This window comes from Dromiciops gliroides, chromosome 4 (genome assembly GCF_019393635.1).
Source record: "Dromiciops gliroides isolate mDroGli1 chromosome 4, mDroGli1.pri, whole genome shotgun sequence".
Taxonomy (NCBI): Eukaryota; Metazoa; Chordata; class Mammalia; order Microbiotheria; family Microbiotheriidae; genus Dromiciops; species Dromiciops gliroides.
The window spans coordinates 176,576,028-176,598,932 of NC_057864.1; the positions used below are offsets into that span (position 1 = coordinate 176,576,028).

The window sequence follows — 22,905 nt, forward strand, 5'->3', positions numbered from 1 at the left end:
AGAATGCTTGTATTCTTAAAATTTTGATTCAATCCCCTATATATTTTAGAAATGAGACCTTTATCACAAACGCTGGTTTAAAATTGTTTCCCAGCTTTCTGCTTTCCTTCTAATCTTGCTTACATTGGTTTTGTTTGTGCAAAACCTTTTTAATTTAATGTAATCAAAATGCTCCATTTTGTATTTCATGATGTTTTCTCTTATCTTTGGTCATAAATTCTTCTCTTCTCCATAGATCTGACAAGTAAACTATTTCTTCCTTTTCTAATTTGACTTAGGTATCATCCTTTATGTTTAGATCATGTTATGATTGTTGCTTTCACCAAGTCCCCAGGTTATTCTATCACTTTTCTCAAGGTCTTCAGCACCTGGCTTATTATTTCCCTCTCTTCAGCTCCTGCCTTTATCCTAAGTAACTTCAATATTCATATTTATACTCTCTCAAATATTACAGTGTCCCAATGCCTCAATCTTCTTAAATCTCCTGACCTACTCCTCCATTTTACCTCAGCTACACAGAAGAATGGGCATATCATGGATCTCATTATTACTCATGTTCTACTTAATTAAAAAAAAGGGATTCCTCCATATGACTGTAACTTCGTATAAATTCCATCTTCACCCTGCTTTATCCTTTCCAAACTCATTTAAGTAGTTTCACCTTCTCTATGTTATTAGAAAGTAAAATAACTCCCAACAGTTCCACCTTTTGTTCTCCCAAGCCCTCCCTTGGAAGAAGTTGCCCAAACCATCCTGGGGGAAAGGTCACATGGAGACCCTCTAAGTAGATAGGGCATTCAAATTCCTGAGCCACTCTGTACAGAGGACAGAATTGGAAAGGCTAGAGAAGGTTAGCATGGACAATGTCTCAGTATAGTGTTGGCTGAATTTTTCTAATGCCTTAATCAAGGAAATGATTAGCCTGAACAAATGCTACCCTTCTTAAGTTTGTACTGATTCATCTTGACACAACTTCTGGGAAGTAAGATATTTCAGTGTTGCTGTCATTTAGTTTCATCTAACTCTTTGTGAGCCTATCTGGGGTTTTCTTGGGAAAGTGGTTTGCCCTTTCCTTTTCTGGCTCATTTTACAGGTGAGCAAAATGAGGCAGAGTTAAGTGATTTGACACCCAGTACATGTCTGAGGCCAGTAATTGCTTCAAGAGTCTATGCAGCATCAGTTTGAGGTCCTTTCTTTATTCCCCTGTCCCTGGGTAGTATATAATTATGAAGTTTAACATTGGGTAGAAGACCGGCAGCAATGAGATAGACCTTATAAGTCCCAGATTTAGTAAGCAATGCTACAAAGAGACTGCTTGTGATGCTGACTGTGCTGCTGCCTAATTACTTCCTATATTACTGCTTCCTCTGACTACTCTCACTGACCATTTTACTGGTCCCTAGTGTTGCTGGTACCTATGGCATTCCTCACACTCCAGAGACTTTTCTGCTGTCATTGCACACTGCTAGTTTCCATTGTTCTAGAGTCACCATTGCTTACCACTTTGTTATGTTAACTAGCTTCATTATATCTTCCAATCCTTCCATCCCTTGGTACTTTCTGGGTATGTTACCCTTGCTTTGATTTAACTCCCACCCTTCCCTATCTGGGCTCCTTAGTTTACTTAGTTCTTCTACTCTAAAATCCCTCGGCACCCTTGTCCTATCACTACTCAACCAATACCAAATGGTTGCTCTACCATCTTCCTTCTCCATTCCTATTGACATGATGCTGAACAGAGCTGGAAAAAGTCCCATGTGCTGACTGAATTTGCCATACATTTATATTATCCAATTTCATTTGGGACTTTACTTCAGCAAGGTAATCCTTTTATTCCTTCCTAGCTGCTTCCCTAGCTCATTGCTCACAGAAGTTCTTCCAAAACTTCTATTCTCTCCCCAAGCTCTCCAAAACTCCTTGTACTATCATCTTCTCAGCTAAAAACCTTCCTTCCTTAATTTACTGAGAAAATCAAGCCCATTTTCTGTGAGATCCCACTTAACCTCTTTTTTCATTGAAAAGACCCTTGTCATCATTTTCTATTTGCTCCTCTAGTGCCTGATAATGGGATGGTCCTTCTCCCTGTCAAGGCCAATCGTTTTACAGGTGAACTTAATCTCATTCCCTGGCATCTTCTCAAAAAGTTGCCCACTCAGCCATCCCTCTTTCTGCAATATTCAACCTTTTCATATCTATCTATTCCTTCTCTACTACTTCCAAACATGCCCCACACAAGTATAGGCTTGTTTTGTGTATAATTATGAATGAATACCCTTTGTCCCTACCTTATTCTATCCCCAGCACAGAGTTACCTGGCTGTTGAAGTTCTTGACACCTCAGTGTTTCTTAAACAATGGAGAAATAATTCCATTCCCTTTCAATTCAAAAGCTTCCTTTCTTCTCAAATAGTTTGGACAATTCCTACCCAGAAAAGAGATCAAGGGGTGGTATTATTGGGAGGTCCCTTGCTTAACATGGGGGAGGCCAAAAAAAGCTACCATGTAACTATGGTGAGCATCTATTTATTTAGAAGAAATGGGTGATAAAAATCAAGACTCAGGTTTAAGGTTATGGAGAATGCTTACTTGGCCCTTGTGGAAGAAAAGGAAAAACACTTCTTCAGAGACATCTAAAGAATCAGAGTAGGGTTTTTTGGTTGTTTTTTTTTTATCATCTCCCTTCTGGGGTTTCCAGGGAGGGAGAGATTTTGACAGGTACAGGCCCACTCAGTGAACATTGAGTTAGTGTCAGTACTAGAAAAGCCTCAGTATTAACTCAGATCCTTGAATAGGTTGCAATCAAGAGGATTATGACCTCTCAGCTACAGATCACCCTAACCTATGATGAAGAACTTTTGACTAGTAAAAGTGTGGCCTTAATATTCTATCACCACTACCTTATATCACCAATAAACTGAATCACATCCAGAGGACAGCCAGCATGATTAAAATATTGGAGAATATTTCAGAAAATGATGAGTTGATGAAATTGGAAATATTTAATGTGGAGAAGAAAAATTTGCCATTTCTTTTGCAAACTGCAGTGATTTGATGGAGTGTTCCACATGGACAAGATTATAGAGGTCAAAGACTCATTCCTTCTAAAGTGAGGAAGGGAAAGTAGGATTTGTAGCCTTGGTTCTCTTCCACATTTTTGGTTACTCCCTCAGAAGGTCATCACCATCAACCATCATCACCATCCTCCTAATCATCATCATAGATTTAGAGCTGGAAAATATCTTAGAAATATTTTAATTCAAAGATCATAGTTAAAGAACCAAAAGGGATCTTAGAATCCATGTATTGCATCTCTGTCATCTTACAGATGAAACTTACATAGGTTAAGTGATTCATCCAAGTTCTGACAGAATAAGAAGAGAGAGAGTGTGTGTGTGTGTGTGTGTGTGTAGATATCTTTGGTTCCAAAAGATTTCATCAGATTAGAAATAGGTGATGAATTTTAATACTAACTAATGTAAATTGTGGCAATTGGGTCCAAAAAGTCAATTGTACAAGTGCAAGATAGAGAATATGTGATTAGGTACTAAAAAGATGAGATTTTTAGTGGACTTCAAGTTTCATAGAAATGAACTGTGTGACATAGCAATGAAAAAAAAAAAAAGCAACTACTTTATTCTTAGATCACATTGATAGAATTATGCTGTCCACAGTTGGATGTATTTATCCTGGGTAAGAAAAGATTTTGCTTTCCTTAAGTATTTTAAGAGCTGTTGTGAGGAAGGGTTGTTGGGCTTTTGCTGCATAGCTCCAGAATGTAGAAATAGGAAAAAAGAAGAGAAGTTGAGAGACAGAGTCATGCTCAATTTGAAGAAAACCTTCATTAACAATTACAGTTGAATGAAGGTTAAGCAAGTTGCCTTGGTAAGTAGTGAGTTGCTAATCATTAGTGCTTTACAAGCAGAGATCTTTAAGATATTGTAGAGGGGATGTCTGTGTATAGGAATATCCAGTAGGAGTTCACCTAGGTACCTTTTGAGGTCCCTTCCAACTCTAAGATTCTGTGAAATCCAGTGCACTTGCCATTGCACCACAATGCCTCGTTCTTCCTTAATCTTTTCCCAGAGCCCTTTCCTGTTCCCCAGGATCCAAAGCAACCTACTCTATCCTTTTTCTTTTTGTTTTGGACTCATTTCTTCATTTAAAATTAACAAGAGGGCAGTCAAGGCAGCACAGTAGATAGAGCATTGATCCTGGAGTCGAGGGGACCTAAGTTCAAATGTGACCTCAGAAACTTACTAGCTGTGTGCTTCTGGGCAAGTCACTTAACCCTGATTGCCTCAAAAATTAAACAAAAAAAATGAAATTAACAAGGATGCTATGACATATTATATTAATTAGATTAAAAGCATTTTGTTGTGATGGTGATTTTCATATGTAAAAATAAGAATAATTTGATTAGGTTTTATCCATATTTTCTTAGGGTTAAAACTTAATATTTTTTATATATATCCACTATTTGCTATGTACTATACATCCAAATTTATTGCTATTACTTGTGGGTCACTGCATATCCTGGGGCCAATTGCTTAAATTTTCTGGATCTATATTTTTTCCATGTTTGGGAAATAAATTTAGTAGATCTTAGATGCATATAACATTTAAAAATTAGTGTGTATTTGTGTGGGGGTTGTGATACAGAATACTATCCAAACTGATAAATAACAGCATATATTTCAAACATCAATTTCCTTGCCTTGGCAGTAGTTGGCTCTCCATTGATGTGAAAAAGAATAGGCATATCCATCAACCCTTAAGGATTCTGTAGACCACAGCCACAATTGTAGTGTTTTATTGGTTGGTTGCCTGTTTGTGAGAAATTGAAACTATTTTCAGATGAATTAAAGGTTTTTTTTCTCTCTTCATTCATCCTGCATGAGCTCTACTCAAGCATTCTCCTTTAAAGAAAAAATATATGAGAAGTTTAAAGCGCCTTATTCTTGTGCTCTTTCCTATCTGACAACAGGAATAGGGAAACATTCTAGTGACATGAGCATTAGCATATGTCAACATTTTTGACAAGAATCTAGTCTTTGTTTGAAGTTCCCCTGTAAAGAGGAACCCACTATTTCATGAGATCATTCTACTTTTGAATAGTTCTAAATGTATGTATTTTATGTATGTATGAATGTATGTAGGGGCAGCTAGGTGGTGCAGTGGATAGAACACCAGCCCTGGAGTCAGGAGGACCTGAGTTCAAATCCGGCCTCAAATCCGGGCAAGTCACTTAAACCTCATTGCCCAACCAAAAAACAAAAACACGAATGTATGTATGTATGTATGTATATAAGGATAAGTTATTGAGATAAGCATATTTAGTACATATAGCGGATTCAGAAGCATATATTGTAAAGATACATATATAAATATAAGTAAATACATACATAACAATAGTGTAGCATAGTTAAATACAAGGAGGGAGACACAATTGGGGGAATGCAGAAAGTCATTATGTTACAGACGAGATTTGTGCTGTGCTATGAACAAAAAATAAAGGACTCTAAGAGAAGCAAGAAAGGAGTTCATTCTGGGAATAGGAGTGGCAAGTGCAAGGACAAAGAGATAGAAGCCAGATTGCTGTGTGTGAGAAAAATAGAAGACCAGGTTGTCTGGACCATAATTATAAATGGGGGCCAGATCGTGAAGAACATCAAAAGTCAAATCAAGGAGTTTATGTGTTTATCCTATAAGCAATAGGAAGTCAGCAGAGTTTATTGATTAGGGAATGGCATGATCAGCACTGTGCTAAAGAGAAAAATATTTTGACTATTAAGTGAAGAATGCATTGCAATGGGAAAGATTTTACACAGGCAAACTAATTGATAGACCATGGTAAAGATCTATACTGTGGACCTGGACTAAAATGGTGACTAGGGAAATAGGGAAAAGGGGATGGAAATGAGAGATGTTAGGGAGGTAGAAATAGCAAGATTCAGCAATTAGGCTATCTGGGGTGAGGGAGAGGGAGGAGTTCAAGATAATAATGAGGTTATAAACCCGGGAAACTGGATCAATAGTGATGCCATTCATAGAAATGAGGAAGAATGGAAGAATGGTGTTGGGGTAGTAGGCCTCCACCAGTCTTGGATGACCATGGATCAGTGCCTTGAAGAGCCACAGGCCACAGTGTGCCTGTTCAGTCTGATATGGGACTGTTGGGTTAGGGGGAAGATAATGAGTTCTATTTTGGGTATGTTGCATTTGAGATATTACCAGTATGTACAATTTGAAATATATATATGTATATATACATACATACATATATGTATATATATACATACATACATATATATATGAAGTTAGTGATGTGAGGCAGAATATATAGATCTGTGGATCATCTACTTAGAGATGATAATTGAACCCTTATGAGCTAATGGAATTACCAAAAGAGAGAACATAGTATGAAGAGGACTCAGGACTGAGGTCTGGAAAACACTCATAGTTAGGATGCATGGTATGGAAAATGAATCAGCAAAGGAGACTGAGAAGGAATGGTCAGAGAAGTAGGTGAGTAACCGAGAGAGCACAGTGTCACAAAAAAACTTTGGGGTTTTTGAGAGGAGAGAGTAGCTAAGATGGGGACAACAGTGTTAAATGTACAAGAGAGGTTCAGAAGGGGTGAGGACTAGGACCAATATATGTATCTATTTATTTGATATTTAATCAACTTTACAATCAAAATTACAAGTCAGCATAGAAACAACATGTACAGCTGACCAGTAACCTATTCCAATGCCTATTCTGATTCTTATTATTGTACATTCATATATGTTAATGAGTTAAATTTGCCAGGTGGCTCAGTGGATAGAGCTCTGGGCCTAGAGTCAGGAAGACCTAAGTTTAAATCTGGTCTTAGATACTTATTAGCTATCTAATCCTGGGTAAGTCATTTAACCTCTTTTTACTTCAGTTTTCTCATCTGTACAATGGGAATAATAACAACACCCACCTCCCATGGTTGTTGTGAGATTCAAATGAGAGAACATTTGTAAAGTGCTTGGTAGAGTACCTAACACTACATCAATGCTAAATGATGAGGAGGAGGAGGATGAGTATGACGACGATGACAATGACAATGATGATGACAATGATGCAGCTAGGTAATGCAGTGGATAGAGTGTCATGCCTGGAGTTAGGAAGACTCATCTTCCTGAGTTCAAATCTGGTCTCAGACACATACTGGGCAAGTCACTTAACTCTATTTGCCTCAGTTTCTTCATCTGTAAAATGAGCTGGAAAAGGAAATGGCAAAGGAATTCAGTGTCTTTTTCAAGAAAATTCCAAATGGGGTCACACATAATTGGATGTGACTGAAAAGGATTAAATAACAATAAATTATTATTAGGAAAGGATTTCACAGGTCATCTGGTCAGGGTTTCTTAAACTTTTTCCACTTGGAACCCCTTTCTGCCTAAGAAATTTTTATACAATCTTAGATATATAAGTATATAAAATAGGGATACAAAGCAAAACATTTACTACCAAATTTTTCATGACCCCCACATTGTTACACAACATCATATGAGGTCTCGACCCACAGTTTAAGAAGCTTTAAATTCTAGTCCAACTTATATCTGAACTGAAATTGACTAAACATCATCAATAAGTGGTCATCTTCCCCACAATGTTAGGGATGTCTCATCTCCTGAGGCAGCCCATTCTAATTCTGTAGAGTTAACAGCAAGTTTTCCTTTGCATTTGCTTCTCTAAAACTTTCCCTCATTGCTCTTAAAAGTAGCAGAACAAATCACATTCTTATTCCCTCTGACAATCCTTCAAATACTTGAAAATAGTTATCATTCTTCCCTCCTCTTCTTTCCGCTATGCAAAATATCACATAGAAATAATGCATACATAAGTATTTTTAACATTTATTTTAGTCCTATGTTCAAAGTCTTTTAAAATTTTGTTTACTTTTCATTAATTCATGCAAACTTTTCAATATTTTTGTATCTTATTTATATTCCTCATTTCTCAAGGACATCAATGCCCTCATGTTTAACTCTTCCCCAAAGACTAAGTGTTTTTGTTGTTTCTATTTTCCTCCCTCACATAATGCACAGCTATTAATACCATTTTATCGATAGTCCTTTTTAGTGTTTCCAATTATTTCCTTTTGCAGCCTGCCCTGATTGAGGGAATACTCACATGGATGTATCTATTGCAATATTAAGTTATTTCCTTGGAATATATTCCTTACCCTGGAATACTAGTTTAGAACCTTGGTCAGGTTATGACTCCCATTGTATATTGTTAGATAAAAGGCTGTACAAATTATCATAGTCATCACTGAAATTAACTGCCTTATAGTCTAACCATATTGGATTTTATCTTTTTAAAATATTTTTATCAAATAGATGATTAAAGATTGTTTTAATATTAATGCGATTGTTTTTCAAGTGTTTCCTACCTCCATTCAATAAATATTTGTATATCTAATATATGTAGGTTACTGGGGTAGGAGTACCTACTATGTGCATAACAATATCATTTCCCCACTAAAAGTTTTATCTTCTTTAACGTAAACATCCTCAGTTACTTTAACCAATTCTCATATAATATGGACTCAACACCATTCATCATTCAGGTTTTCCTGCTCTGGACATCATAAATATCCTCACTGCATTGCTGACTCCAGAACTGAACATTCCACTCCAGATTAGGTCTGACAAGGACAGAAAACAGTAGTGCTTTCACCTGACTATTCCTGGAAGCCATGCCTCTCTTGATACAGCCCAAGATTGCATGAGCTTTCTTGACTGTGAATTACTGCTGATTTGGTGTAACTAGATGGCTCAGTGAATAGAGCACTGGGCCTGAAGTTAGGAAGTCCTAAATCCAAATTTTGCCTCAGACACTTATTAGCTATGTGACCCTGAGCAAGTCACTTAACCCTGCTTGCTTCAGTTTTCTCATCTGTAAAATGAGCTGGAGAAGGAAATGGCAAACCACTCCAGTATCTTTGCCAAGAAAACCCCACAGGGGGTCATGAAGACTTGGACAAAACTGAAATAACTCAAAAATAACAACACTGATGATTCATATTGATTTTGAAGTGCTCTGTCATCCCCAAATCTTTTTCCAAATAACCGTTGTTTGAATAGGTCTCTCTGTTTATATTTGTGCAGTCAATATTTTTGTATCCAAGTATAAAACTTTACATTTGTCCATTTTATATTTCCTTGATGTTATTTCCTTTAATTTTTGGTGTTTCTTTTCTTTCTCTCTATCACTTCCCACTAGCTCCACCCTTCTCTGAAATTAGAAGTATTACCTTTTCACATATAAGTACATTTAAGCAAAATAAATTCAGACATTTCTCATGTCTAAAATATATACACATACATTGCACATTTATGTGTTTGTATGTATATATTTCTGCACCTCTAGTATGTCACATTTCTGCCAATCAGTGAGATGCATGCTTCATCATCAATTGTCTGATATCATGATTGGTCACTGGTTCCTGGTGACATCAGTTTTCTGAAGTTTATAAAAGTTGTTTTCCTTTAAATTATTGTTGTTATCTTTAGTTCATTTCACTTGTGATATCTCATACAAGTCTTCCCAAGTTTCTCTGAATTCTTTATTTTTATTGTTTCCTATATCACAACAGTATTTCAGTATATCCACATGGCATTTTGTTTAGACACTATATATATATGTACATTTTGTACCCTTTTCTATACCTATTGCTTTATAACATATTTAGAATTTTTCCTCCATTTTGTTCAAATCTTAGTTACAATCGTGTTCAACAGATCTGTTTTGTAAAAGCAGCCATTAACACATGTTGACATATAATAATTAGGCAGTAAATTAATATGCAAATGCAATGAATGTATTGTCCTCATATAATCATGAAGCTAAAGACAGTCCAATAATTAGCATATGAAAAGGCAATCAATATCTGTGGAGTCAATGACACATGCAAATAAGCATCCACCCTATCAATGACCCATAATAACTTAATAAAATAATAATCAATAGCATTCACAAACAAAATACTAATGTGATTCTGTGAAATAGAGTGATAACTGGCCAATCATGAGAAAAGAAAATATCATGAAGGGAAACCCAAATTTAAAATTTAAAATTAAAAGATGCATCAAAATCTGGGCTTGAAAGAGATAATTCCATTGAGGAAGCAAGAAAGTGTTTTAAAATTAAAATAGAATAAAAGAAATACTGTGCTAAAAATAAAATTTGGCTCAAAACTCAAAAACATAAAAAAGCCCAGTTCCATTATTAGCATCCTGAATTATGACTCCTGTGTGTAACTTAAATAGACTTACTCAAAGAAGAGAAAAACAGTCCAAAAATTAAAATATCTCACATGAGAAATTCTACCTGCTGTAAGTGAAAGCATCATTTGATGCTTGGAGCATTAAAGTGGTGCAATAAGCTCACAGCAGTTTATGTAATACTCTCTTTAACACTACAGAAAAATGGTATGTCACTTTATTAATTATCTGAAGAGGGATTGCAACAGCTATATTGCCCACTGAATGTATTCAATGCACAACTCAGTTTGTCCCATCAAAGTTGCTGTGGCAACTGTGTAGAATATCCTCCTAAAAAAAAACCAAAATGTTAATATCTCCACTAATTACCAGAGGGTGTTCAGCCTGTAAATGTTCTGATTGCTCTTCCTCCAAAAATCTGAGCACCACTACTGCTCCCCGCATCCCCACCCCCCACCCCCCCGCCACTGCCTGCCTCCCTGCAGAAAGACTCAAAAGTAAAGGAAGAAAGAAATAGGAAACACTGGAATCTTTTGTGATTATACACAGGTCTCTTCACTTCCTAGTCTCCCACCAATCTTTTTGCCTTTAAAGGACCTTCTGGGAACTTTTCAAGACTATATGTGTAAGAGAGATTAGACTTGCTTTGCTTGGTCAAAAATTGGAAGTTATAGGGAGATTGATAGTTTGCTCAACAAAAGAGTGGATTTTCTTCACAATTAGAAAGAGCCTGAATGAAGTAGGCTTGCCCTATGAACAAATATAATTTACCAAGATTGCTATAAAGGAATTCATGTTTTAGAGACATTCCTAGATGAATGCTAAAATTATCTGATGAAATGATTTTCTTTTTCTTTGTCCAATGCTCTTTCCATTAGAGCATCCTGCCTGCTTGTTTCTAAATTGAGTTACTCATACATCTATACTTCTTTTTAGTAATTTTTATTGATGTCTTTGTTTTTTATATTACCTGAGTTTTCTCCAATATTCTTCTCTCTACACCTCCAAGAAAGCAATCATATATGTCAAATAGTATTTTTAAAAATAAAACAAAAGGAAAAATACAAGAGGTAAAAAACAAAATCCATCAATATTTTGAAAAAGTCTAAAAACATTTGTAACACATGTGGACTTCTCACTACATAAAGGGGTGTCCTGTGGGTGTTCTTTCATATTTGTTCATTCAAGTCATGGTTGAGTTTTATAATTTTATTACATACCTTGTTTTAGTCATTATGTATATTGTTTTCTTGGATCTGTTGACTTCATTCTACATCAGTTCATGTGGATCTTTCCATGCTTCTCTGTGTTCATCACATTTGTCATTTCCTTCAGCACAGAAATATTCTATCACATTCATATATACCATGATTGTTTATTCCACAATCAATGGACATTTACTTTTGCAATTCTGTGCCATCCCCAGAAGTGCTGCTGTAAATATGTTGGTATATATAGGTACTTTCTTATTATCAATGGCTTCCTGGAGTCTCTGGTTCAGAGGATTTGAACATCTTATTCACTTTATTTGCATAATTCCAAATTGTTTTCCAAAATAGTTATATCATTTCACAGTCCTACCAACAGTGTATTAGAGTGTGTCTCATTCCAAATCCCTGCAACATTGACTATTGCCATTTTTGGCATCTTTGTCAATTTGCAGGCTGTTTATTCTCCTGTCATAGCCTTCAGCAACCTAGGGTCACATTCATGCCATAGCATGGTGGCAGATTAAGTTTTCAGTGAAGTCCCATTAGATCACTTTTATGAAATATGGTCCAGACCATAGCTGTTTTACATTATAGAGAGCATTTTTCCACTACATAGGTATAGTTTTTTTTTCCTCTCCAAGCAGAATAATACAAGCAGTATAACAGAAATAGTAGAAAACTAAATCAGAAGACCCAGGTTCAAACTGTAGCTCCACTGTCCTAACTTTGTGACCTTCATGAATTTGGTTCACCTCACTAAGCTTCATTTTTCTTATCCACAAAATAAGGATATGTAAACTCGCAACCTCAGGATGCTCAGTGGAGATAATGTATATTAAATGGCTTTTTAAGGGATCTTTAAAAAAAAAAAAGAGACCTTAGTAGCCATCTCAAGAGAGATTATAATGATGGAATCAATAAGTTGGAGAAAAGAGTATGAACTCAAAAATAGATATAGAAGTGTTGGATGTGGTCATGTGCAAGACCACATCTTTATCACAGACTTAAGCAAAAGAAGAAAGAGAGTGGGTGTGAGTGTGGGTTTGTTGTATAGGACTTTTGATATGTAAAATAGGAAAGAAAGATAAGCTTGGTCTTTGATTGTTCTCATAAAAATATGAGGCCAGGTCCTATCTTAGAGGGTGGAGCATGGAAGGTTTGAGAAGATAAGGCTTGGAATAGCTAAACCCAAATCTCTTGGCACTAAGTAGATATTTCCTTCCTCACCATGAAGTCAGGTAAAATAAAAGAACCACTTTGGGTTCTGAAAAGCTGTGTAGTTGTTATTTATCCATCAGGGTGATGTCATGACTTGCACTGAATTGGATTTTAAGTGAGTGAGGGCTGTGAAAAGTCACCAAACACTCTCTCTCTTCCACAGCCATCTGGGTTCAATGACAAGATATATATCAGGAGAACTGGAGATTGCCTGATTTTTAAGGCTATTAGAGTTAAGTGACTTGCTAATAAGTGTCTGAGAAGAGATTTGAATTAAGATCCTCCCAACTTCAGGGCCAGTGCACTATCCATTGTGCCAGCTAGCTGCCCTGAGCTATATAGTATAAAATTGTGACCAGTCACTGGCCTGGGAGCTGAGAAACCTGGATTCTATCTTACTACCTGTGTGGCAATTTCATCTCTCTGGGCTTTCTCTACTTCATTTCCTTACTTGTAATATAAAAGTGTTGTATTAGGTAAGCTCCAAAGTCTTTCCCAGCCCTAACATTTCTTGTATTTGTTTTGATACTTACATGACTACAATCATATAAGAAACATAAAACTGAAATATGTTTTCTTTACTGTCCAGAGAAGGGTTCTTGCTGTGTATGCCCTTTAATCTGCCACTGATGGATGCTTTCATTGTCAGCACAACATTTCCCCCATGTGTTGGTTGTGCATCTTCTAAAAAGAGTCTAACCCATGGGCCAAGTAGAAAAAGAATACCATGCTCTTTCTTATTCTGCTTGTTTTGAGAAATTCCCTGTTAGCTCATAAGGGATTCTAAATCAAATGTAAATAACATAAAGACAAGAGTTGGTGACCTGGAACAGAGTTATTTAAAACAAAAAGAAACCTTTTGAGAACCTGAGATTTCTAGATGATGTGTTTCAAATGAACTCCTTTTTAAATTGTTTTCTTTTAGCCTTTTCAGTTTTCTTTTATGAATCAATTACTTTTCGAATGATTTTAAATACCTGTATTTTTAAATTTACATTTAATTTTTATACCTTTGATTTCATTAATATAGGGAATCTCCTCTCTCAATGCAAACTGCTTACTTCTCTGCAATTTATAGTCTTACGTCAATCTATCAGTAATAATTTATTTATCACCTACTATGTGCCTTGTGCCATTCTAAGCTCCAGTTATAAAAAAATAAAAATGAAACAGTCTTTGCCCTCACAGAGCTTACATTCTCTCAGGGGAAACAGTAAGTAGATGCAAAATATGTGTGAAGTATATACAAGGTAATTTTGAGGTGGGAGAGAGAGAGAATTAGCCTCTTAAAGCAATGTAACTTTAAGCAATAGAGGAGACTTGGAATAGGAGATAGCAAGCTAGCCTTAAAGTTAACAAGACCTGGATTTATCTTCTGGTTTTGACGCTTTTGGGGAGCAGGGTGGGAACCCAGTTGCAGTTAAGTAACTTTTCCAGAATCACATAGTTTGTAAGTTTCTAAGGTCAGATTTGAACCCAGGTTCTTCTGACTCCAGGGCTGGTGCTCTATCTACTATAACACCTTGCTGTCCTTCTGACACATTTTTTGAGTTGCCCTGAATAAGTCACTTCTCAGTGATTTAGATCAATGGTGTCAAACTCAAATAGAAGCTAATCAAGTGATGTAGGAGGCAAAAAAAGGGTTAATAGAAAAACCTAAGACCAAGCTTTAATTCAGATATTAGCTCAAAAATGGAGTCAGACCCCAGTTAATGAATAACTTACAAGTCAAGATACTAGGTTCTCTTACCCACAGAAGTCAGTACCCATAACGGGACCATAAAGGGTCAGGTCAAATAACAATAAAGGAATTGACAGCCTATAAAAATTCAGACAAGAAATAAAAGAAAAATGAAGGTGTTACCTATGGTAACCAGAGACATGTACTGAAAAGGCCAAATTTGTCCCCAGATTCACCTTATGACGCATGAACCCCAAAAACACACCTCCATAGAAAAAGGTACCCATCCCGGGGGTTGGCTTAGGACTTCAGGAACTCCAAATTAGGATAAGCCTTCCCCTGTACCTCCCAAAGGTGGAGATTATAATGAGACTGATAATCAATTTATCCATACTATAAATATAACTGTCTTTTCTTTCACTATTCAAAAGATACTTTTCCACTTTTCTGGTTCTCTCCCTGTGGTCACTCACAGTATTGCAATAAAACTTGGGAAACTGAGTCACTGAGTCTTGTAATTCTTTTGGGATGACTCATGTTCAATTTGACCCCAAATTCTATCCTACATCACAAGTACATAAAGCTTAGTTTTAAAATGTACTACTATCTACATTTTATTGTATTTTAATTTATTTTGTTAACTATTTCCCAATTATATTTTAATCCGCTAAAGGCACATGAAGGAGTGTTGCGGTCCCCTCTAGTTGCAGAGAAGTTGCTGCTCTGAATTCATAGAGAAAGCTTCCTCCACCCCCAATGAAATTATAGAAGCAGAATTAAAAAGCTTTAAGCAAAATTCAGTCGATAGGCCAGTACTGGTTTTCTTTCTTTATATCTTTCTTTTTTCTTTCTCTTTCTTCTTTCTTCCTTCCTTCCTTCCTTCCTTCCTTCCTTCCTTCCTTCCTTTCTTTCAGAGAACAGAATCAAATGTTCTTGTAGTAAAATAAAGCATCCTAAACTGTACTCAATAAAATGCTTTCATTTCATTCAACTCCAGTCTGTGGCTATAATACTTTGTAATTTGTTGGGCATTTTGTAGGCACTGCTTAAGTTGATTGATTCTAGGACTGAGTCTGGTCCTCTACAAGGCATGTTAAGGAAACTTTACCAAAACTCCTCAGTTCTGATAACTTATAAATAGATGGTACTCTGATCTGATTGCCTTACACACAGTCATTTGCAATTATCTTACATAATTCACTTTGGAATACATGCAATTGCTCAAAAAGCAATTGAGGAACACTGAAGAGAGATCAAAGTGTTTTACCACTTTTAGGGGAGTATAGAGGTTTGGGGGATTTTTTATGAGCTCTGTTCATCAGAATAGCCCAGGTCCCTCTTCTTCTATTTACTATTCATGCTATTTCGGCTTTGGAATATAGGGACCTAGGTTTAAATCTCACCCCTTCCATTTGCTAGTCATGTGACCTTATGCAATTAATTTCACTTCTTGGGGACTCGGTTTCTTCATCTGTAAAATGAAATTGGATGATATAACCTCTAAGGTCTCTCCCAGCTCCAAGTACATGATCCAGCCATATTGGGATGCTAGATGTTTCCAGTTCATAATATTCCATCTCTTGCCTTTTTGTCTTTGCATAAAGTTAGTTCCACAAATCTGGAATGTATTTTCTCCTCCCCTCCACCACAAGACATCCTTAGCTCCCTTGAAAGCACAGCTCTGGGGCCACCTCCTCCCCAAAGCCCAAGGGCTTTTTTAATCTGTCTGTCCTTAATGTTTTCTCTCTCAAACTTCTTTCAGGTTTACTCAACACATTGCATTTTTATGATAAAGTATAAGCTTTTTAAAGACAAAAAAATGTTTCATTTTTGTTTATGAATTGTCAGCAATAGCAAATAACATTATAGAATATAGCAAGTGTACTGTGTGAAGTTGTATTGCAACTTCAGAAAAACAGAACTAGATAATAATAGACATTATTAATTGTAATAATTATTGCTGTTATCATTGTACAATGATAATTATTATAGCTAATAATTATTGTTGCTGTAATAATAGCTATATTACTATAGTAGCTATATTGCTATAATAATAGCAATAATAATTATTTTAGTAAACATTAATAATTATTGCTATATAGTAACAATATATTACAACAACATAAATTTATGTAATAGTAACACAGTTAACATTAACAATTATTGTTGTCATAATGACAATAATTATATTTAACAATAATAATTATTATAATAATTATGCTTAATAATATTAGTGTTACTTGTAATAATAGTAATAATATTATATAGTTAATTATAATAACATTCATATAGTGTTATAAATTTGATGTAGTTACTTTACACATAACATCCTAGAAGATCCCTGAGATACCTTTTGTCTCTTACAATCTACATAAAATGTTCTACCTAGATGGATTTATGTGCATCTGTGTGTGTATTAATGCATGTGTGTGTACATACCAGAATCCTAGGTCTCATGAATCTAAAAATATCTAAAAACATTCAATATGCTATTAATTTATGTTGGGGTTAGGATTAGTTTCTTTTATTCATTGCTTAATCATGAATTCTCTTCCTCTTTGTTCTTCCTCTTCTGTCTTTCATTGGCAATTTCTGCTTTGGGTAGTTATTTACTAAGGAAAATGGACATCATATGAAAAATGGGATAAACATGAGTTGAGCACCTTTAAAACACACACACACACACACACACACACACACACACACCCTGCTATCCCTACTATCTAGAAGGGGACTATTTGGGGGAAAAGTTTTTAGCTTCTGCTTTTTGCAACTTGCCAACTGGATAGAAAGAAGCTTACTGATTTGCATTTTTATTTTATATTCTAAAAGCCAAGACATAGTACTTATTTAATGAAATTTTCTCCTACTTTATTTTTTAGCTCAACAGAATTCACCAAAAATCCATGAAGGCTGGTGGGCATATAAGGAGGTGGTCCAGGGGAGTTTTGTTCCAGGTAAGCACATGTGAAAAATTTGTCTCTCTACAAAGTGGGGCGAGGGGAGATTTGGATAAAAGTTCTTAGTCCCAGAATTTCTGAAATGCTGCAGATTTATCTAGTTTATACTGCAAAATAGTTTCTTATGGGTCACTAGACATCCTTCCAAGGAGAAAGTGCATAAAGAGTGGCATTACAATCATCCTATAGTTTTCAGCCTGGAACTTCCTATCATCTTAACCAGAGTGTGCCTTCAAATGCAAACTTGCAATTACAAGGTCATTACTACTACTCAGGAACAGTTGCAAGGAAGAAGCTTAAAAATCTGGTTGGTTGGCATTCAGCTCAGGGATGTAGAACAATCTCTTAATGTTAATGAAACAAGATATGTGTGAAGGCTGAATGTGGAGGAGAGTCTTGCTGGGCTGTGTGCCGTCAATGATGTCACTTCCATCGAAGGAAAGGTCTGGACACAGAACAGAATTAGGGAACCCAGCCAAACACCTGATAAAAATAACAGGTGAAATGGATGGAAGCAGCATGGGGAGAGAGGGAAGCAAATCAGACGGGCTAGATCTCAGTACTGCCAAAGTCCAATTTACTTTGCATTTGAAAATGAGAAAGGAGAGGGAGAAACTAGCAGAATTTGAAAAAAGGTAAACTTGAAAGCAATTTTTCCTCACCCCATCCCTCACTCTCATTGTTCCTAGCTGATCATCTTCTCTTTGAAGGATTTTTTTTTCAGGGTGGAGGTTTGGGGGAGTCTGGAGGAATATAGGGGAAGGAAGAGAAAGACAGGAAATGAAGTTAAGAAGGGAAGACAGGAGAGGTCCTTGAGTGCTGTTTGTATCTTTTTGGAAGGGGATGAATGAGAATCCATGTTAATAAAAGTAGAAGCAGGGTATTGCTCAGAAAGTCAGGGCCATGTGCCAGATATCTAAACCAAGGCCTGGGTGACTTCTCCCAGATAGAAGACAAATATTGGTTCAATCACAACACATTCTTCTAGGCTGCCCTGCCTCCCTTTCCAAAGAAGAAAGGAAGAATGGAAGGAAGGAAATAAGCATTTATTAAGTGCCTGCTATATACCAGACATTGTGCTAAGTCCTTGATACAAATATCATGTCATTTTATCCTTACAACAACCCTGGGAGCTAAATGCGTTTATATCTTCATTTATATTTGAGCAAACTGAGGCAAACACAATTAGGTGATTTTGTTCTGTTGTTGTTCAGTTATTTCCATCATTTTCAACTCTCTGTGACTCCTTTTGGGGTTTTCTTGGCCAAGATATTGGAATGGTTTGCCATTTCCCTCTCCAGTTTATTTTACAGATGAGGAAACTGAGACAAACACAGTTAAGTGACTTGCCCAGAGTCACACAGTTAGTAAATATCTGAGGCTGCATTTGAACTCAGATCTTCGCTCCAGGTCCACTGCTCTCTCTATTCATTGAGCCACCTATCACCTCATTAGTACACTGTATTTGTTCTTGTTTTGCAGGGCAATGAGGGTTAAGTGACTTGCCCAGGGTCACACAGCTAGTACGTGTCAAGTGTCTGAAGCCAGATTTGAACTCAAGTTCTCCTGAATCCAGGGCCAGTGCTCTTTCCACTGTGCCACCTATCTGCCCCTAGTGCACAGTATAATACAGAGAGGGAGATGGTAAGCAGGGAAACCAAATGGTGTTGTGATGGCAGGAACGTGATAATTGCATTAATCATTGGTTCCAGCAGTCCAAAGTAACCAAAACATCTTGGTAACGATAGCAATGCATCTGATTTGGCATCTTTAAGAAATTTCTAAAAAGAATTGGAAAGTCATTAGAATTAGAAAATGAAGTAATTAAAAAACCCAACAGAAAATTGTTGCATGAACTTTAGTGCCTGGGCTTTCTTCTAACAGCAGTGCTGGTGTTTGATAGCAAATGAAGCTTCTGGCCACTATATTTTTTTTCACTTGTGTGAAGTAGAGAATACATTTAAGAACTCTACACAATTGAGTTTTCATATTTTCCATGAAATTAAGATGACAAAGCATGTATAGCTTTCTTTGAATAAGATACTTGGAATCACTTAGATTCATTTAATTGCTCCAAGGTACCCTTCTTCCCAACCCCCTTCTCCTGTTTCTTTATATGTGTTGTCTTCCTTCTTTAGAATGTAAACTTCAGGGCATACACCATCTTGCTTCCTTTCTCATTCTCAGCACTTAACATAGTTCCTGGTTCATAGTTAATGCATATAATAAAGGTTCTGTCTACCTGTCTTCATACATACATACATACATACAAACATACATGTATACATACATCAAACAATCCATCTGTCTATTCCAAGGAGCTATAAAAGGTTATTTGCTATCTCTGGGTCATCCCTTTTAAAGAAAGCTTGTATAAACAATGCCAAAAGACATAGGGTGGAAAATGCCCTCCACATCCAGAAAAAGAACTGTGAAATCTGTATGCAGATTGAAGCGTACTATTTTCACTTTTGTTGTTGTTGTTTTTTTGTTTTGTAATTGTTCTTGTTTATTCTTTCTTGTTTTTTTTCTTTTTGTTCTGATTCTTCTCTTACAACATGACTAATGTAGAAATATGTGTTGTTTTTTTAAAAAAAGAAAGTTTGTATTTTGAGGAGAGGAAGAGAGCATGAGTACTTATGGGGAAAGGGGGGGTAATATCCATACAATAACACAGAAAAGGTAGGGGATTATTTACATTATAAAATGATTTGCCACTGGGTTCCTTTAGTAGGACAGCTTAAATACGTTTTGATTTCTAGAGATTCATTTTACCCACAACTTCTCAGAAGGGCGGATATATATAAGGTACTTTTTTCATTGCCCTCTAGACGATATACTCCCAGTTATGTAAAATGATCAGGAAGTGGGATATTCTCCTCAAATATTCTGATTAATTTACTGAGTACACACACACACACACACACACACATACACACACACACATTTAACAGTTTTCAAATAGACAAATAACTAATGCTCAGAAGGCAATTTCATCTTGCTTTGATGACTTGAGCAGTCAATCAACAAGCACTTATTAAACACTTACTTTGTGCCAAGCACTTTGCTAGGGATACAAAGACAAAAATAAAACAGACTCTACTCTTAAGGATCATCAGAGACAACATGTACATATATAAGCACAGGAGATGGTTAAGAGAAGGAAAGCACTAGTAACTTGGTGGAATCATAACTTTAGAATGAGAAGTCATAGAATCCAATCTTCTCATTGCACAGATGAGGAACCTGAGGCACTTGTCCAAGGTCATAAGTGTCTAAGGTGGGATTTGAACCCAGGTCTTCTTGACTCCAAGTCCAAAATTGTATTTCATTGCATTATGCTACCTCTTAATTAGGCAAGGATCTATGTAGAATGTGGTGCTTGGGTAGCATCTTGAAGGAAGATAATGATTCTGTAAGGCTGAGATGAAGAGTGAGTGCCTTCTGGTCATGGGGAATGGCCTGTGCAAAGACACAGAGAATCATGTGTGAGAAACAGAAGTCCAGTGTGTCTAGACCATAGAAGGTAGTAAAGAGAGTAATAAGTTCTTGTTGTTGTGTCATTTTCAGTCATGTCTGATTCTTCATGGGGTTTTCTTGGCAAAGATACTGGAGTGGTTTGCCATTTCCTTCTCCAGATCATTTTACAGATGAGAAAACTGAGGCAAACAAAGTTGAGTGATGTACCCAGGGTCACATAGCTAGTAAGTGTCAAAGGTCAGATTTGAACTCAAAAGATGAGTCTTCCTGACTTCAGGCCTGGCACTCTATCTAGCTGCCCCAATGTATGATGAGACAGGAAAAATGGATCGGGACAAAGCTATAAAGGACTTTAAGTATTTACGTTTGCTTCCAGAATAATTAGGGAGGTGCTGAAGTTGATTGAGGAGGAAAATGAAATGGTGAGACCCACATTTAAGGGAGATCATTCTGGCAGCAATATGGAGGATTGACTGGGGTAGTAAAGACTTGAGGAAGGAAGACCAATTAGGAGGCCATTGCAATAGTGTAGATAAGTGGTGATGAAGGCCTGAACTATGGTAATGATTATGTGAAGTAGATACTCAGAATCTTGAGGCATCAGAACGAGGGTGTCTCAGGTTGGGGTTAGGGATTTTATGGTAGAATGTGCAAAAGAATCTGGGAATGCATTTGGGAATGGGGGTAAGAAAAGTTAGGCATTCTTCAGCACTCAATCTCAATTAAATGCCAAGTGAACTATTTGCTTTGTTTAAGAAAGACTCTCTTGAAACCTTGAAATAAGTTAAGAAGAATTGAAAATGGTAAGCAGGAAAGAGAACAAGGAACTAGAGTCTCCTTTTCCCCCATTAACATCCCTGCATAAAGAACCTTGACAGGCAATTACTATGATGTGGAGCATTTCTCTCTATGCTCTAGAGGTACCTGTCCAGTGCATTTATGGAAATGGGGAATTGAGTTGTGCTAATGGAAAGCAGGGCCTCACAGAAAGCCTGTGGCCAGGGGGTATGCCCCCACTTTGCACTTCTGTGAGATAGAGGGGGAAGGAATGTGTTAACCCTTTTTACAAATGTTAAATGGCAAGTCCTCCTGTCTGCAAGCCCATCTCCTTGGAGTAAGAAGGAAGCAAGAAATAATTTGAATGGACTCCCTGACTTTATTGCCTGTATAGTCAGTTAGTCTAGTCTCTGAACCAACTCTGCTATTTTAGACTCTTAGGAGTATGGGAGGAGACACAAGAGTTCACATCCCTAGTTCATCCACTTGTGTCAAAGCAGAAGTTATGCCTAAACTCAAAAATGGGAAAGTACCTTTCAGAAGGACATGGTACAATCTTCTCTCAGTCCCTCTCCAACTTCCACTATTTTTCCAATCAATCAGCAAACATTTATTAAGGACATACTGTATGCTTAAGATTACAAAGATAAAATAAAACTAGTCCCTGCCCTCATGGGACTTACATCCCATCAGGCAAGATCACATGTACATAAACACATTATATAAAAATGAATACAAGTGAATGGAGGGGATAACTAGCAACTTTGGGGATTGGGACCAGTTTCATGCAAGAAGGTAGTGCTCGATCAAAGTTTTGAAGGAGACCAAAGATTCTAAGGAACAGATCATGTTGAGTTTGAGCTATTTCCTAGACATCCATTTGAAATGACTAACAGGTAGTTGGTAATGCAAGACTAAAAAGCCAGGGGAGACACTGGAAATGGGTGTATAGATATGAGAGTCATCTGGATACAGATTATTATTAAACCTTTATCGTATGGAAAGATGTTAAGCATGGGTCCAGTCACTAACAATATGCATGTCATCTGAAACCCAGCTTAACTAAATTTGAAGAACCTTATTCCCAAGTTGACTTCAGAATGATATAATTTTATAACCTTTGAAACTTCCAATCATAATCTACTAAGGCATGGGGGACAAGGGGAGGGGTTCATGATACGTCATTGGAAAGGGTGGCACAACTCATGAAATGAATTTTTTTTTTTTTTTTTTGCAGAGGAAAACTCATCATGGGCCTTGTAAGATTCTTGTGATGTAGCTAAGATGAAGACTGCATTATCTCCATTTTATGCCTGA

General features: G+C 36.6%; 1 protein-coding gene across 2 annotated transcripts in view; it reads left to right on the forward strand.

Moving 5' to 3' along the window:
• The window catches only part of CA10 (carbonic anhydrase 10), a 715,328-nt gene that overhangs the window by 106,333 nt on the left and 586,090 nt on the right, over positions 1 to 22,905 (forward strand). For both annotated transcript variants that reach the window (XM_043963595.1, XM_043963596.1), the window contains exon 2: positions 17,254 to 17,328. In XM_043963595.1, coding sequence (XP_043819530.1) covers positions 17,254 to 17,328 — 75 coding nt within the window. The remainder of the gene's footprint in view (positions 1 to 17,253; positions 17,329 to 22,905) is intronic.